This window comes from Sinocyclocheilus rhinocerous, unplaced genomic scaffold, assembly GCF_001515625.1.
Source record: "Sinocyclocheilus rhinocerous isolate Xijiao unplaced genomic scaffold, SAMN03320098_v1.1 scaffold1306, whole genome shotgun sequence".
Taxonomy (NCBI): Eukaryota; Metazoa; Chordata; class Actinopteri; order Cypriniformes; family Cyprinidae; genus Sinocyclocheilus; species Sinocyclocheilus rhinocerous.
The window spans coordinates 23,670-38,056 of record NW_015630031.1 but is presented as its reverse complement, the minus strand read 5'-3'; the positions used below and the strand labels follow the sequence as shown (position 1 = coordinate 38,056).

At 38.1% G+C, this 14,387-nt stretch overlaps 2 protein-coding genes and 1 long non-coding RNA gene across 3 annotated transcripts in view; 2 read left to right on the top strand and 1 right to left on the bottom strand.

Moving 5' to 3' along the window:
- Positions 1-1,741, bottom strand: part of LOC107739822 (uncharacterized) — a 12,649-nt gene extending 10,908 nt beyond the window's left edge. Inside the window, exons 1-2 of the long non-coding RNA XR_001640035.1 lie at positions 1,640-1,741; positions 1,428-1,431 (exon numbers count right to left, since the gene is read on the bottom strand). This is a non-coding gene — a long non-coding RNA (uncharacterized LOC107739822). The remainder of the gene's footprint in view (positions 1-1,427; positions 1,432-1,639) is intronic.
- A 2,179-nt stretch (positions 1,742-3,920) lies between these two features.
- Positions 3,921-8,784, top strand: LOC107739818 (uncharacterized). Its single transcript, XM_016552026.1, has 2 exons — positions 3,921-3,975; positions 6,000-8,784. The coding sequence occupies exons 1-2, from the start codon at positions 3,921-3,923 to the stop codon at positions 8,621-8,623; spliced, it is 2,679 nt and encodes an 892-aa protein (XP_016407512.1). The 3' UTR covers positions 8,624-8,784.
- Positions 8,785-10,761: 1,977 nt separating this feature from the next.
- hpxb (hemopexin b) overlaps positions 10,762-14,387 on the top strand; it is a 10,757-nt gene continuing 7,131 nt past the window's right edge. The window contains exons 1-9 of the mRNA XM_016552012.1: positions 10,762-10,890; positions 11,709-11,731; positions 11,987-12,112; positions 12,248-12,405; positions 12,633-12,786; positions 12,981-13,196; positions 13,314-13,406; positions 13,503-13,633; positions 13,958-14,105. Of these exons, the coding sequence (XP_016407498.1) occupies positions 10,832-10,890; positions 11,709-11,731; positions 11,987-12,112; positions 12,248-12,405; positions 12,633-12,786; positions 12,981-13,196; positions 13,314-13,406; positions 13,503-13,633; positions 13,958-14,105 (1,108 nt within the window). The 5' untranslated portion in view covers positions 10,762-10,831. The remainder of the gene's footprint in view (positions 10,891-11,708; positions 11,732-11,986; positions 12,113-12,247; positions 12,406-12,632; positions 12,787-12,980; positions 13,197-13,313; positions 13,407-13,502; positions 13,634-13,957; positions 14,106-14,387) is intronic.

The following is a 14,387-nucleotide window of genomic DNA, read 5'->3' as shown; positions in this document are numbered from 1 at the left end:
TATATATATATATATATATATATAAAACATTTTTTTAACTTGTGTATAACTTTTGCGCACGTGCTCCTGATCTCGCGCGCTTTTTCTCTCATAACACCACAGACTAAATGAGTGCGATAAAGCAAAAAATTAGTGAGGGGAAACTAATTACGGTGCCAAACAATGCAGGAAAAGCTGAAATATGGAGGAATTACGATCTTGTCCTTACAAGCAATAAAGAGCTCAGCGGCTATGTGCAGTGTAGGGCTTGCAAAGCTGTCTTGGCCTACGACAGTAAGAAGACAGGTACATCTTCTTTACAGCGACACACTGACCGTGGATGCACTAGTTCAACAGCAGCAGCTAGTAGCTACAAACAGACATCGGTTTCGGACTATTTATCTCCACCAGCTAAGTCAGTATCTGCTTCTGTAAAATCCAGTCTCACAGAAAAATGTGTGGAGTTCTATTGTCGCGATATTAGGTCATTTCATACTGTTGCTGGAAGAGGCTTTATCGACCTCTGTTGAACCAGCAAGTAAAAGAAGCAAGACTGTAGTGGCAGAGTTTGAGGAGTGGGTAAACGTGCCCCTGAATGAAACGGTTGATGAAGTTCAGCAATACATCAGCCGCAACCACGACATGAAAGAGGAGCGGGATCAGTTGGGTTGGTGGAAAAACAACAGCGGCGTTTTCCCGTTACTGTCAAGAATGGCCCGTAGTATACTCAGCATCCCTGCAAGTAGTAGCAGCAGCGAGAGAAACTTCAGTGCTGCTGGACTAACTTTTAATCAGAGGAGGACGGCGCTGAAACCATCAACTGTCGATGCCGTTCTCTTCCTTTACAACGCATACTGAAAAGGATCAATTTGTGTAAATAGTTCTGCAACACTTTCCGCAAACTCTTTTTTTTTTTTGAAGTTATAAGTTCGAGATTCAAATTTAATTTGTGATCGTCGCACCTGTGCTCACCCAGCAGCGTTTCATAATTGGTAAGTACGTGGTTTTTCTGTTTTGCTCTTGTGCCTCTGTGCCTTGATGAAACTGTTGCTTTACACGTATTTGTTTACTGGCGGTTGCATGTAATCTTGAAATACAGCGTCTTGCAAAACGTTATATGTTGTGAGAGACCTATTTCGGGTTCGGGTCGGGTTTCGGGCTGTAAATTTAACGGGTCGGGTCGGGCTGCGTCAAACGATCTCGGGTACGGGCCGGGCTCGGGCTTCAGTTTAAAGCCCGTGCAGACCTCTATACCTGTTTTGTCAATGTTAAAAAAAACTTTTTAATATATCAATAAGAAAGTACGACAGGCTTTTACTCAAGTCTTTCACTTTATTAAAATTAAGCAAAACAAAAGGACAAATGTTTACTTTCACAAGCCGTCTCGGCTTGTAGTAGCCTAAGCTGTCTCTTGCTCAATTAGGTAACAAAAAATGTTGGGAAACGACACCTCTGGCCATTCCGTTGGGTCGGTTGTCCAGTCACAGATACCGTACGGACAGTCCGACCCAATACGGCTCAGTTTTTATGCGTATGTTGCTCTGTCGAGCGGCAGAAATAATTTTATGTAGGCCATTCTGAGTCAACACCATGCTTTTCCAATGAGGGGTAAGGACTATTTTCCCCCACGCCGACTCCGCCCACACAGCTATGACGCGACACCGAACAAGTCTATAGCCTATGTTGACTGTGAAAGACAGCAGACTTTAATTATATGCATTTATGGTGTAATTACTACATTTTTGTGTCAATGCATGTTCATATTTACTGCAAACAATGGGCTGTTACTTTAATTCAGCGCGTGCAGCGCAGCAAAAATAGACTAGGTGTGGAAACATCTCTGCACTGCTGCAGACGCGCCGCTCCTTAAACGCACTGCCGGACCGCAACAGTGTGCAGTGTGAACGCTTTAATCCGTTAACATGAGCGCGGAAAAAATATGCACCACATACGCACTGCAAACAAAGTAATGTGAACCTGGCGTTATGTGTGTGAGCGCTGCGTGTGTGCATGAGCACACGGTCTCCAGGAAAGCGTTGAATGGTTTAAACACTGACAAGAATTAAAAAGAAAAAATGCAATTTATAAACTTTAGTGACGATCATGCGACACTGCCTCGATAGTGCAAGTGACAATTCGTGTATCAACTGTGCAGCGTGCAGCTCACTTATAGAGCAGACGCGATGTAATTTTAAGCTATTTGCATTTTGAGAGAGAAAGAGAGCCCGTGCGGTGATTCACTCACACTGTTTGTGAAATTATGTCTCACAGAAACTTTTTCAAATTACATTATAAGTTATTTAATGAAGAAATATGAATTGTACCTCACCTAAAGCATTATAATTATTTCACCAGCGCCGGACAGAGACTGAGACTGAGACGGCGCCGCTGCATGTTGAGCCAAACCTCTCACGGCAGGTGCGTCATCAGCTTGAGATCGTTTTTTTGAGATCGGCCTTTTTAGAGACCGCCGATCAATCATCCCAACGCGATTATCGGCCGATAGTGATCGGTAGCCGATCAGTCGGAGCACCCCTACTGTTGGACAGTGTCACTGTAGACAATTATTTATTCACTTTTTTAAATGTCAAGTTTCATAATATGCGTGTTATTTTTGTACTGTGGATTATCTTGCCCAACGGCCGTGTAACGGGTGCGGTTCTCGTCCGGACTGCGTGTCCGGCAGCTCGCGACTCTGGCGGCACGGGAGTCCGCTTTACAGATCTTCTTTATGCACCAAGAGCTTGTAACACTCCAAAGAGAAAGGAAAACTTGAAATCGCATCATATGACCCCTTTAAAGGAGGCACTGCCTCCCTTGCCTCCTCTGAGGAAACGACCTGCTTCAGGTGTAGGCTACATGCAGAGAAGTCTTCACAAGAATGTAGGAGGAGAGTGCATGAGCCAATGGAAAAAGGGAGATTGGAAAAAAATGAAGGAGGGGCTCTCTGTGTAAACACAGAACATGAGACACCTGTACTCAGGTAGGATGTTGATCTCTCTTTCTTACTGCATCTTTAAAAAAAAAAACTTAAAAAAAACATGAAGATACTTTTGATAAAAACAATTTTTTTATTGTTATATTGTTATATATTGTTATATTATTGCCCATTTATTAATGAATTTATGTATTGAAAATTTAATTTATTTCTCTTTTTGGATTAAGAATGTTAAAACATACATGGTGTATATGTACAATGATGTAAAGCCTTTTTCAATATAACTTTAAAAATTGTATAATACACAGCAGTTAGCATCTTACAAACAACCTATATTATATGTTTTCTCCTAACATTTATTCCTTTTAAATCCACTAGTCTCTTTTTAAAATCAGAATTTTTTAAAAATTATACAGATGTTTATTTCACATTTCTGGTCACTAATGCTATGCAACAGCTTTAGTAGGTTAGCAACCTGAGCCCTCATTCATCTTTAATGTGAATGAACATGATAGGGCCCAAGTGACCACACACACACACAAAGGATTTGGATTTTTAAGTCTCTTTTGTCCTTTATTGCACTGGTCAATAATCAAGCAATTTTGTTCCTATGTGTTTTTGTCGTTGTGACCTGTTGCAGAGTATGTCACTTTGATCGTTTCACTTGTTTGTGTAATATATCTAATCTGTTCTAGATTACAGATACATAAAACATAAAATAATATTTAGGTCAGTTTATGAACTGAGGGATAGTCCTTCATTCAGTTACTGGGGTCAGAAATTTCCAAGAAGAGTTTTTTTTTTTTTTTTTACTAAAATGCCACTGTAAATTCGATACTTTTCACCTTTCATTGCTGTAATACTCCTGTTTTTGCCAGACAGGGTAAATGCACTAGGCTGATAATGTGTGAGTTTCCATGACCATTAACATAAATTATATCTGAAAGTCCTGCATTCAAATTTCATAGACATTGCAGAGACCATAAACGCACAAAATGTTACCATGTCAGTCAATGCCCGTGGTATCAGTTGTCAAACTCAGGAGGCTAAAGGCTTTTGTGAGACTGTCCTAGTTCTCAGTTGCCCCCAGTGGTTATCAGTAAAATGTGTGTGACTCAACAGAAGGCTAGTGTTCTGCTAAAAAAAGACACTACAAAGGACTGTATTACAAAGTGATGACCTCTCCATCAAGGAACGAAGCAACCAAGGCATACAATAACTTATTTGTATCACTATGAGAGGATTACAAAATTGCAAAATGTGCCTATACAAACATTTCACTGCAGTTTCCAGTTGAAATAAACACTAGTGGCAGTAAAACACCAAATACCAAATTTCTGTTTCCACAAATTGTGATTATGGGGCACATTATCAAAAAATAAAGTCATATTTTTGCATGGTTCCTGGCACAGTACTATGTTATGAGCTCAAAACACTCTTTACCATAGTGCATGATTTGTAAGCACATTTTGATTTCTGCATCACATTACACATTCCATATGCATAGATTTTCTGATGTAGTAAATTTGCACGTGAAACATTACAAGCAATGCAGTATAATTTTGCAACCATTTTGTACTAACAGGCACATATTTTTATGATGCTGTGTTGTATAATAAACCCACATCTGCAAAGGAGAATAAATGATATACAGTTGTGGTCAAAATTTTACATACACTGCAGCATCTGCAAAATGTTAATTATTTTACCAAAATAATTTACAAAATGCATGTTATTGTTTTATTTAGTACTGACCTAAAATTAAATATTTCACATAAAATACATTTACATATAGTCCACAAGAGAAAATAATAGTTGAATTTTTAAAAATGACCTTGTTCAAAATTTACAAACGGTTGATTCTTAATACTGTGTTGTTACCTGGATCATCCACAACTGTTTTTTTTTCTTTCTTGTGATAGTTTGATAGTTGTTCATGAGTCCCTTGTTTGTCCTGAACGGTTAAACTACCCTCTATTATTCAGAAAAATACTTCAGGTCTCACAAATTATTTGGTTTTCCAGCATCTTTTGCGTATCTGAACCCTTTTCAACAATGACTGTATGATTTTGAGATCCATCTTTTCAGGACAACTGAGGGACTCAGAACGCAACTATTACAAAAGGATCAAATGGTCACTGATGCTCTATATTATCCCTGACTCTTAATGCATCGTTTTTCCTTATAGAGTCTATAAGGGAAAACGATGCAATAAGAGCCAGGGGTGTAAACTTTTAAACAGAATGAAGATGTGTACATTATTCTTATTTTTATAATATATATATTTCATTTAGAACTGCCCTTCAGAAGCTACAGAAGATAGTTACATGTTTCCCAGGAGACAAAATAAGTTCAATTTACCCTGATCTTCAAATTCAAAAAGGAAATTCCACCTCCAGGCTCTTAACGCATCGTGTTTCCTTCTGGAGCATCAGTGAGCATTTGAACTTTTTGTAATAGTTGCATATATGCCCCTCAGTTTTCCTCAGTGTGAAAAGATGGATCTCAAAACCATATAGTCATTGTTAGAAAGCGTTCAAATACAGGTTCAAAAGATGCTGGAAAAACCAAATAATTTCTTGGACCTGAAGGATTTTTCTGAAGAACAGCGACCAGTTTAACGGTTCAGAACAAACAAGGGACTCATGAACAACTATCACAAAACAAAGCCAAAAAACAAAAATAATCCAGGTAACAACACAGTATTAACAACAAACTTTTGAACTGGTCATTTTTATAAATTCCACAATTTTTTCTCTTGTGGACTATATAAACGTTTTTTATGTAAAATATCTTTAGGTCAGTACTAAATAAAAAACAACATGCATTTTGTATGATCCCTCTTATTTTGGTAAAATAATTAACATTTTGCAGATATGCGTTTTGACCACAACTGTAGCTTATAGTGCCTCTTGTGGACATATCATGAAAAGTGCAGTGAAATACCCAGAACGACATAATTCAGGTTTTGCAGACATATAGGCAGAGTCACGTATTTCCAATAAATCTTGGTTGTATGTATAAACTGTACACAGTATATGTGTGGTATTTTGTAACAAGAATTTTACAATTTTCCCAACAGGTATCATCAGTGAAACTGAAGTTCAGAAAGCCCCCTGCTTTAGAATGATGCTGCTTGGGTCACACTTCCACAGGAGGCCCTTTCCAGCAACTGTATCTCAACCAGTGTCCAGCACCCCTGTGCGTCTTTCCAGTTCAGTTTTTGAGAAACATGAGGTCTCCTCCCAGTCTCTCAGCTCCTTTCCTACCTGGATAACACAAGCACTATGTGACCTATCACAGAGTGAGCAGGAACTCCAGCAGCTAAGGGAATGGCAAACTGCAGAAGTGGACAAAGTAAACCAGGGTTTGGATTCTGCTATTCTTGGAGCTCAGAAAGAGGAACGCTACCTGCTGGAGAGAGTGGAACAAATACATAGGGATACCCAGCAACAGATGCAACAAATAAAAAGGGAGAATGCAGCTGCAGTTCGGGTAGGACAGTCTCTGGTAGACAGGCAGCTGAGAAAGGTGGGCCAACTGAGAGAACAGATCCACATGTGGGGTAGATATCCCAGTGGGCCCAATAAAAGTCAGTTACTGAGAGGTGTTCGGGAGCTGATACAACCGTGGGAAATCTCTCTCTCTCTAAAAAACGTACATTTCCAGCCTTACCAACAGCCAAGTACCATACCTTTTGGGGAGGTTGTTGTGCAAGAGAACAACCTGAGTTTTCCAGTTGGTGTGTGTGGACCACAGGGCCACAAGTGTGCTATCCATTCTGGAGATTTGCCACATGAGAACTATGTGGCTGTATCTGAACAACTGCATAATCCATGTAAGCTGGGAGCTGTTGGTGGAATGGACAAAGAATCATCCAGGACAAATACCGGAACCTCTCGTGTTGTCAGGAAGATTCGTATATCAACAACTGAAGAGAATGCATTGGTGGAAGATGCAAAACGCCGAAGCCCAAAACCACAACATTTTTTCGGTTGCAAACGGGACAATTCTGAGTCATCCCAGGATGAAGAGCTGGAATCGCCCGGTTCTGACATCCGTGGAGATGACCTGTTTTTGGCTATCCATCCAGTGTCAAGCCAAGGAGAGTCAGAAGACAAGTGGCCAGTAACTGGACAATATGGAGTCAGAAAACACTCCAAAGACTACAGAAATCAAAGGACCCTACTCCCAGTCTCTAGCAAAGAACCTTCCTGTCCCCCTGAGGATAATGGGCTCAAACACTATAAAGGAAGTCAAGGATTCAGAGGAGGAATGTTACATTATATTAATGATAATATGCCACCTACTAAGTCTGATTACAGGGGTGCTAAATCAAGCTATCACAGTTATTTAGATCTTTCATCTAAGGAAGCAGCACAGTTAAGTCAGTGCTCTGGTGAACTGAGACAACCTTCCTCTCCAGCAGATAGCATTGATTCAAACTACACATTCATTGTCAGGTCAGGAAGCAGTCGTAGTGAGTCTATGAAAGGAGAAAAAAAACGGTCTATCTCTACAGCCGACCTTACTACCAGGGGCCGCCCTTTGATTAACGAAAAAGGAGAGAACGTAAAGAGAAAGATGAACCGCTGCCTGTCAGAGAGTCCTCCCTGTACTAATTCAGAACAAGGCCCTAAAGTTTCTGAAAACTGGGAATCAAAAGACCATTCAACAGCAGTCTTCTCTGAGGTTTCCAGTAGAATTTGCAGATCTTTGTCTTTGTCTGCTATAGAAGGAAAAGCTATGCAGCAAACCAGATGTGAGCAGAAGAAAGATAAAAGAAGTGGAGAGAGACCAAACGTGGGGCTATTTATGGTTGAGGAGGAGAAGAGTACTTTAAAAGTTGGACATCTGGTCAAAAAAATTGGCAAGCAAGGATCAGGACGCACTGATTTCACCTTACCCAGTGGAGTTCATGCCACTCCTCAAGGGCAGCTGTTTGTGGTGGACTGTGGAAATGTCCGTGTGCAGATAACCGATCTACAAAGAAATGTTGTGCAACAAATCTCTCCTCCAACATGTGAGGGCACTTCCAGACATTGCCGTAACTTCTTTGATGTCGCCGGTAATAGTAAGGGCTTAATAGCCCTTACTTGTGCTGCTGAACGTGTACTCCTAGTGTTTAGCCGGCATGGCCGCCTTCTGCAGACCTTCGGAGGATCAGGGTCAGCAGGTGCTCAGCAAGATCTGGAAGCTCCAAGAGGAGTCACTGTGACACAGCAAGATGAGTTTTTGGTGGCAGATATCCGTCGTGGAACCTTAACATCCTTGAAGTTGGATCCTAAGACAGGAGCTAAGATGGAGCGCACAGTTGTTACAGGCTTCCATAGGCCTTACCTGGTGGCAACTTGCTTGAAATCTGGTTTGATAGCTGTCTCTGAGAGGGGCAATGAAACTGGACGGATACCTTGTATAAAGGTGCTAGAACCTGGGTGGAACACCATTCGTATCTTGGGAATCTGCTCTGGCATGGGTCCTGTCCTTTCAAATCCTTGGGGTATTTGTATTGATACAGATGGAGATGTGCTGGTTGCAGACTGGGGAAAGCAGCACTGTATTGTGCTTTATCCTTCTGTAGGTGTTGGTCGGTCTATTGTGAGTCAAGGTCTAAGCAGCCCTAGAGGCCTTGCTGTACTGCCTTATGGCCACCTTGTAGTATCAGACAGCATGAACCACTGCATTAAGATTTATCGCTACAAGTGAAGTATACATGCTGTCAGTAACCTTCAAATATCAGTTTTTTACAAAAATGGGTGGATTGGGTTTGCTTGACCTCTACTTGATTAATCTATTCTATTAAATACCTTATATGACCTAAGTAGTAATATTAAGAATGTTAAATCCTCGTTAGAAATTCACTCATTCATGCGGAGATGTCAAAATAATATAAGATATCATTTAGTTTGGAAAAAGATATGGCTTTCTAGATTTCAAGATCTATCTGTTTGACTTTTAGATTTAGTAAAAGCATATTTTATATATAAAAAAATATATATGTTTGATCATTTTAAAGACTACTACTACTATACTTTACTGCATTAAGCTAACTGAGACTTGTTATAGCACTTGCATATCATTGCTCTTTTGTTGATTTTGATTGCTTCCATTGTCCTCATTTGTAAGTCGCTTTGGATAAAAGCGTCTGCTAAATGTCTAAATGTAAATGTAAAGATGTAATGACATAAAGTGTACAATAAATGAATGTGCTATCTATGGGATAACTACAGATGCGTCCCATTTTGCGTACTTATGCACTATTCTATGCATATTTTTTTTTAGTATGAATAGTGTGATTAGTGTGTTCACACTTAAAATTCCAAAAAGAAAAATGTGCACTTTAAATACCCAGAAGATGCACTTCATTTACCGAAAATCGAAGTGTGGAAATTTTGGACACTTCATGCATTCAGCTGTTGCTGCTTTATTTACGTAGCGGAGGGGATATCAGACTCTGATGTTTGAATGGTAAAATAACAAAAAATAAAAGTATACAAAGTAATGTAAAAGTGCATAGGGTAGAGTGCGTCATTTGGGACACAACTTAGATGTTTAAAAATAATCACCAGTTATTATTCAGAAGGTTGTGCATTACCTTTAAGATCTCTATGTAGTCATGTGTTTGAATATTGTGTTTTTGTCTTTATCTTGATTTGTTTGTGCTTAGCAGTAAAAATCTTTTAGCTTAAAATAAACTAAACACCATGTTCAAAACCATTGTCGTCATATTATGTAGGACACTGAGTCAAGCCTCTTCCTCATGCAGAACAACAAACAACAAACTGAACAACAATATAGTGTTTCTCAATCCTTATCTTTAGTAGTTGATAGTGACGTGATAGTAGAATGAAGGATGAAAGATTTAATTCCAAACGGTTGCAATCAAAATTATTCTTATATCTTGACATTTTGCTGACAAGAACATAATTTTATAAAAAGAGTTCAACAAAATCAGTAAACTATAATAGAAAGTTTACACGGGTCCAAGTGTTTCTGAGAACATGAACATCAATTTGGCTCTAAACATTCATGTACAAAATTATTTAACCCCCAAAAGTCAAATTTTGTGCAGAATCTTTATAACCTCCAAATGTATGTGTAAGAGCTCAAGCTAATGCAGTTTTCTTACAGAGTTTCCAAAGGCTTAATTGTGTTCTAACAAATAAATTACTTAAAAACAGCAGTTGTATGATTGACAGCTATATTAAACATTATATATTGACATTATCACTTTTAATTTGCCACTAAACTGTTGTAGATGCAATTATAAAAACCCCTCTGGATCTTACAGAAAAGCTTACATTTGTAAATGACTTTAGTCTCCAGGGGACTGAGTAATTTCGATTGCAATTGTATGTGTGTGAGAGAGTTGTAAAGAAATACAAAAACCAAAGACATGAAAAATTACATTTTTATGGGACCATTAGTGACAGAAACATTCAAAGGATTTTTATTGGCAGACAAGGGGTCAAGTTCCTTATTCAAAAGCTTTATTTATTTTAGGATTATATTACATAAGAATTTGGGCTGCTAGTGCAAAGATTAAAGGTTTAGTTGTAGGGTTGTAGCAATGGTTGCATCAAACAAAAACAGAAAGTTACTTGGAAAATCTTACCATTAATGGAATAAGATTCTTGCTACTGGGTCGCATGCATGTTTGTATTTTTTTTATTTATTACTTAATACGGTTAATGATTAATTATCTAAAGTGAGGATTTTGTAATAATGGAATGTTCTCCCTTTTCTGGACAGCTCTGTCAGTAAATGGTGTCATGTTTACCGAAAGATTACTGCACACACTCAAACATTCATTGCATCCACCCACCGAGAGCACCAGTATAAAGGGCCGCTGCTGTCCCTGCTTGAGTGCCTTTGGCTTAGTTCAGCTAACCTGGATCAAGTGAACAGCTCATTATGACTGCGGTGTTACTTTCCCTGTATGCATGCTTGGCTCTAGCTCTGAGCAATCCAGTGTGAGTATCTGATACAATATCGCTTTCCATCTAGAAAAGACTGCAAAGTGTTCCAAAACAGCATTTCTTCATAGCTTTTTCAAGATCCTTAAATGCAATGATGCAAATATAGCAAGCAGTAGTTTAATCACAGCACTCTTGTACTGTAGCCTAAGGGGTTTATATTTTTATGCATGATTTACATGTAGCATTTTATCCATGTTATTACATGTAGTACAACATTTATATACTTTGCTTTCTGTGGAATAAATGGGATTAAATTCATATTTGACCAGTGTGTTTGCATAATCCTCTGTTTACTTGTATGTTTAAATTTGGTCTATCATTGTTTGTGATGTTGCAGAACACTACAGAGTACAATCAATAACATAGATACTGACTGGTTAAAGTCCACATCAGCATTTTTTTTTTTTTTTTGCTATGTTGCTGTCTTCAGTTCACAGCCTATGCACAATAACTTAAATAATAATTGATCAGTAGGCAGCAATTTACTAAATGTATGTATGCATGTAATTAAGCTACATGCTGTTTGGGTTTGTTTTTTGTGTAATGCAGTCATTTAACCGAAAATTTCTCTTTAAAAGGGTCACCAGACTTTGTCCTGGAGGGCCAGTGTCCTGCAGAATTTAGCTCCAATGGTAATCAAACACACCTGAACCAGCTAATCAAGGTCTTACTAGGTATACTTGAAACTTCCAGGCAGGTGTGTTGAGGCAAGTTGTAGCTAAACTCTGCAGGACACTAGCCCTCCAGGACCAAGTTTGGCCAAAATGACCAAAGCATTTAAATTTACATTTTAATTGTTTTCTTTATTTCAGTCACCATGATGTCATGATAAAAGGTAGGTTTGAAAAATTATCGCTGCAGTTTTTCAGAAATTCTGACATTCTTAGTGTCTTACAAAATTGCCAAATTCTTCTTGCCACAATTCTAAAGGCTTTTACTAATACCGTATTGTTATGTTGATGGTATTTTAAGGGTTCAATTTGCTACGTTTGATTATCAACTGGATGTTAAGTGGCACTATATTCACTCTTGATCTACTGCATGCTCTAGATTTCATGAATGATAAATGCATGTAATGATATCATCATAGATGCCCCTGAGGGCCATTCACATCCTAAAGGAGAGGACCCCCATGATGCCAAACCTGATCGTTGTAAAGGCATCGAGTTTGATGCCATAACTCCAGATGAAAAAGGAAACACGTTCTTTTTCAAAGGTCTACTATAATAATGATTTCTTTTGATTATTTCTCAGTATATTTTACAAGACAATGCCAGGCCAAGTGGAGATTCAAAGTTAAGTCTATAGCTGTTTCTGCATTCTTTATTCTTTTCTTTTTCTTTTTTTTCAGGTGACCATTTATGGAAAGGTTTCTCTGGACCAGCTGAGCTCTCAAACAACATATTCAACGAACTGGATGACTCTCATCACCTGGGTCATGTTGATGCAGCCTTCCGCATGCACCATCAAGATGATCTCAATGTTCATGACCACATCTACTTTTTTCTGGTACTTTTTTACAAGTTACATCTAGTCTGCTTCTGTACAGAGAGTATCAAAATAATTTCAAATCAACTTTTTTTTCAAATAAACAAATCAACGATTTTTCTTTGCATAAGAACCAAGAACCTATCAAATATTTGTTCACATTGTGCAAACCCAAGCCTACAGTCTATAATATTACAACCACAGACATGCAATTCAGTGCTGATGAGTATTTTTGATTTTTTATTAAGGATGACAAAGTCTTTAGCTATTACAATTACACCCTTGAGCAAGGCTACCCTGTGGAAATCCAGCAGGAGTTTCCTGGCGTCCCCAGCCATCTAGACGCTGCTGTTGAGTGTCCCAAAGGAGAATGCATCACTGATTCAGTGTTGTTCTTCAAAGGTTATTGAATCATATTTACTCTACATTCACATCACCAATGGCAATTAAAATCTTTAGAGATTGGGTGGCTTTATACAGCTATTATACACCTATCATGGGTATTCCTTGGCATTGTGTGCTCGGAATTTGTTACTTTGCTTGTATAGTATGTAGTGTGATTTGCATATTAATATATCACAATAAACCTTTTTTAGGAAATGAAATTTATAGCTTTGACATCAAGACAAAGTCGGTTAAGAAGAAGGTGTGGGCACACTTGCCAAACTGCACATCTGCCTTCCGCTGGCTAGAGCATTATTACTGTTTCCATGGTTACAACTTCACAAGATTCCATCACGTTTCTGGGGATGTGACGGGAACATACCCAAAAGATGCTCGAAACTACTTTATGAGGTGTGGTGAAGGATTTGGTGAGTCACTTAATGTTACTCACAAAGTATACCTCTATTATATCTCCTGCTTTAAAAAAATTAAATTTTATCTTGAATTTATTTTTTACCTAATGTCTAGTTGAAATTATTCCTTAGGTCATGGAGATGGTGCAAGAAGACAACGCTGCAGTGAGGTCAAGCTGAATGCTATCACCACAGATGATAAAGGGAGATCATATGCATTCCAGGGTAATATAACTTTTATTAATTCATTGTTATTAGTATGCAAAACTTAACTGACAAAACTTACATTATTATACAACTTCAATTTTACTATACTTACAGATGCAATGTACATCCGTTTGGACACACACCGTGATGGCAGCCACCATTTCCCTATTTCGAGGTTATGGAAGGAAATTTCTGTTGTGGTGGATGCTGTTTTTAATTATGGAGATAATATGTACATTATCCAGGTAAAATCAATCAATAGATAGATAGATACATTATCTCACAGAAGTGAGTACATATTAAATAATAATAATATTGCAGCAATATAATATATAAATAAAAATAATATTTTAATTATGCAAACAGAATTCAATTCCTCTGTCAAGCAGCTCTAAAATGAAATGTACTCACTTCTGTGAGATACTGTAGATAGATAGATAGATAGATAGAATAAATACAGGGTTGAGGTCTGTAATTTCTAAACAATCTCTTCTCTCATTTCTACAATTGTTTTGTATTTTTATTTATTTATTTATTTATTTTTATTTTTATTTTTTTTGCATGAGTAGGGTGATCAAGTCTATATCTACAAGTCAGCAGTACATTATACGCTCATAGAGGGCTACCCTAAACCTCTGAAGGAAGAGCTGGGCATCGATGGTCCTGTGGATGCAGCATTTTTGTGTCCAAATCAGCACATAGTAAACGTTATTCAAGGTAGGAATAATATGTTATTTATATGTTGGCAGAGGCTATTTACATTAACTCCGCCCACCAATGCCTGGCTGCGATAAACAGCACTGCAAAAGACACATGTTTTTCTTATAGTATATAGTGCAGCGAGTAAAGTGTCAGCAATTTGCTTTTGACGCGATCGTCCCAAGTTCGATTCCAGCTTTTGTCAAACTCGTGCCTCTTCTTTTCCCATCACATACCAGATCAGAAAGGCATTTATTTTCTATAAAAATTAAGTAAATATTTGAAAAGTGGAAATAAAAC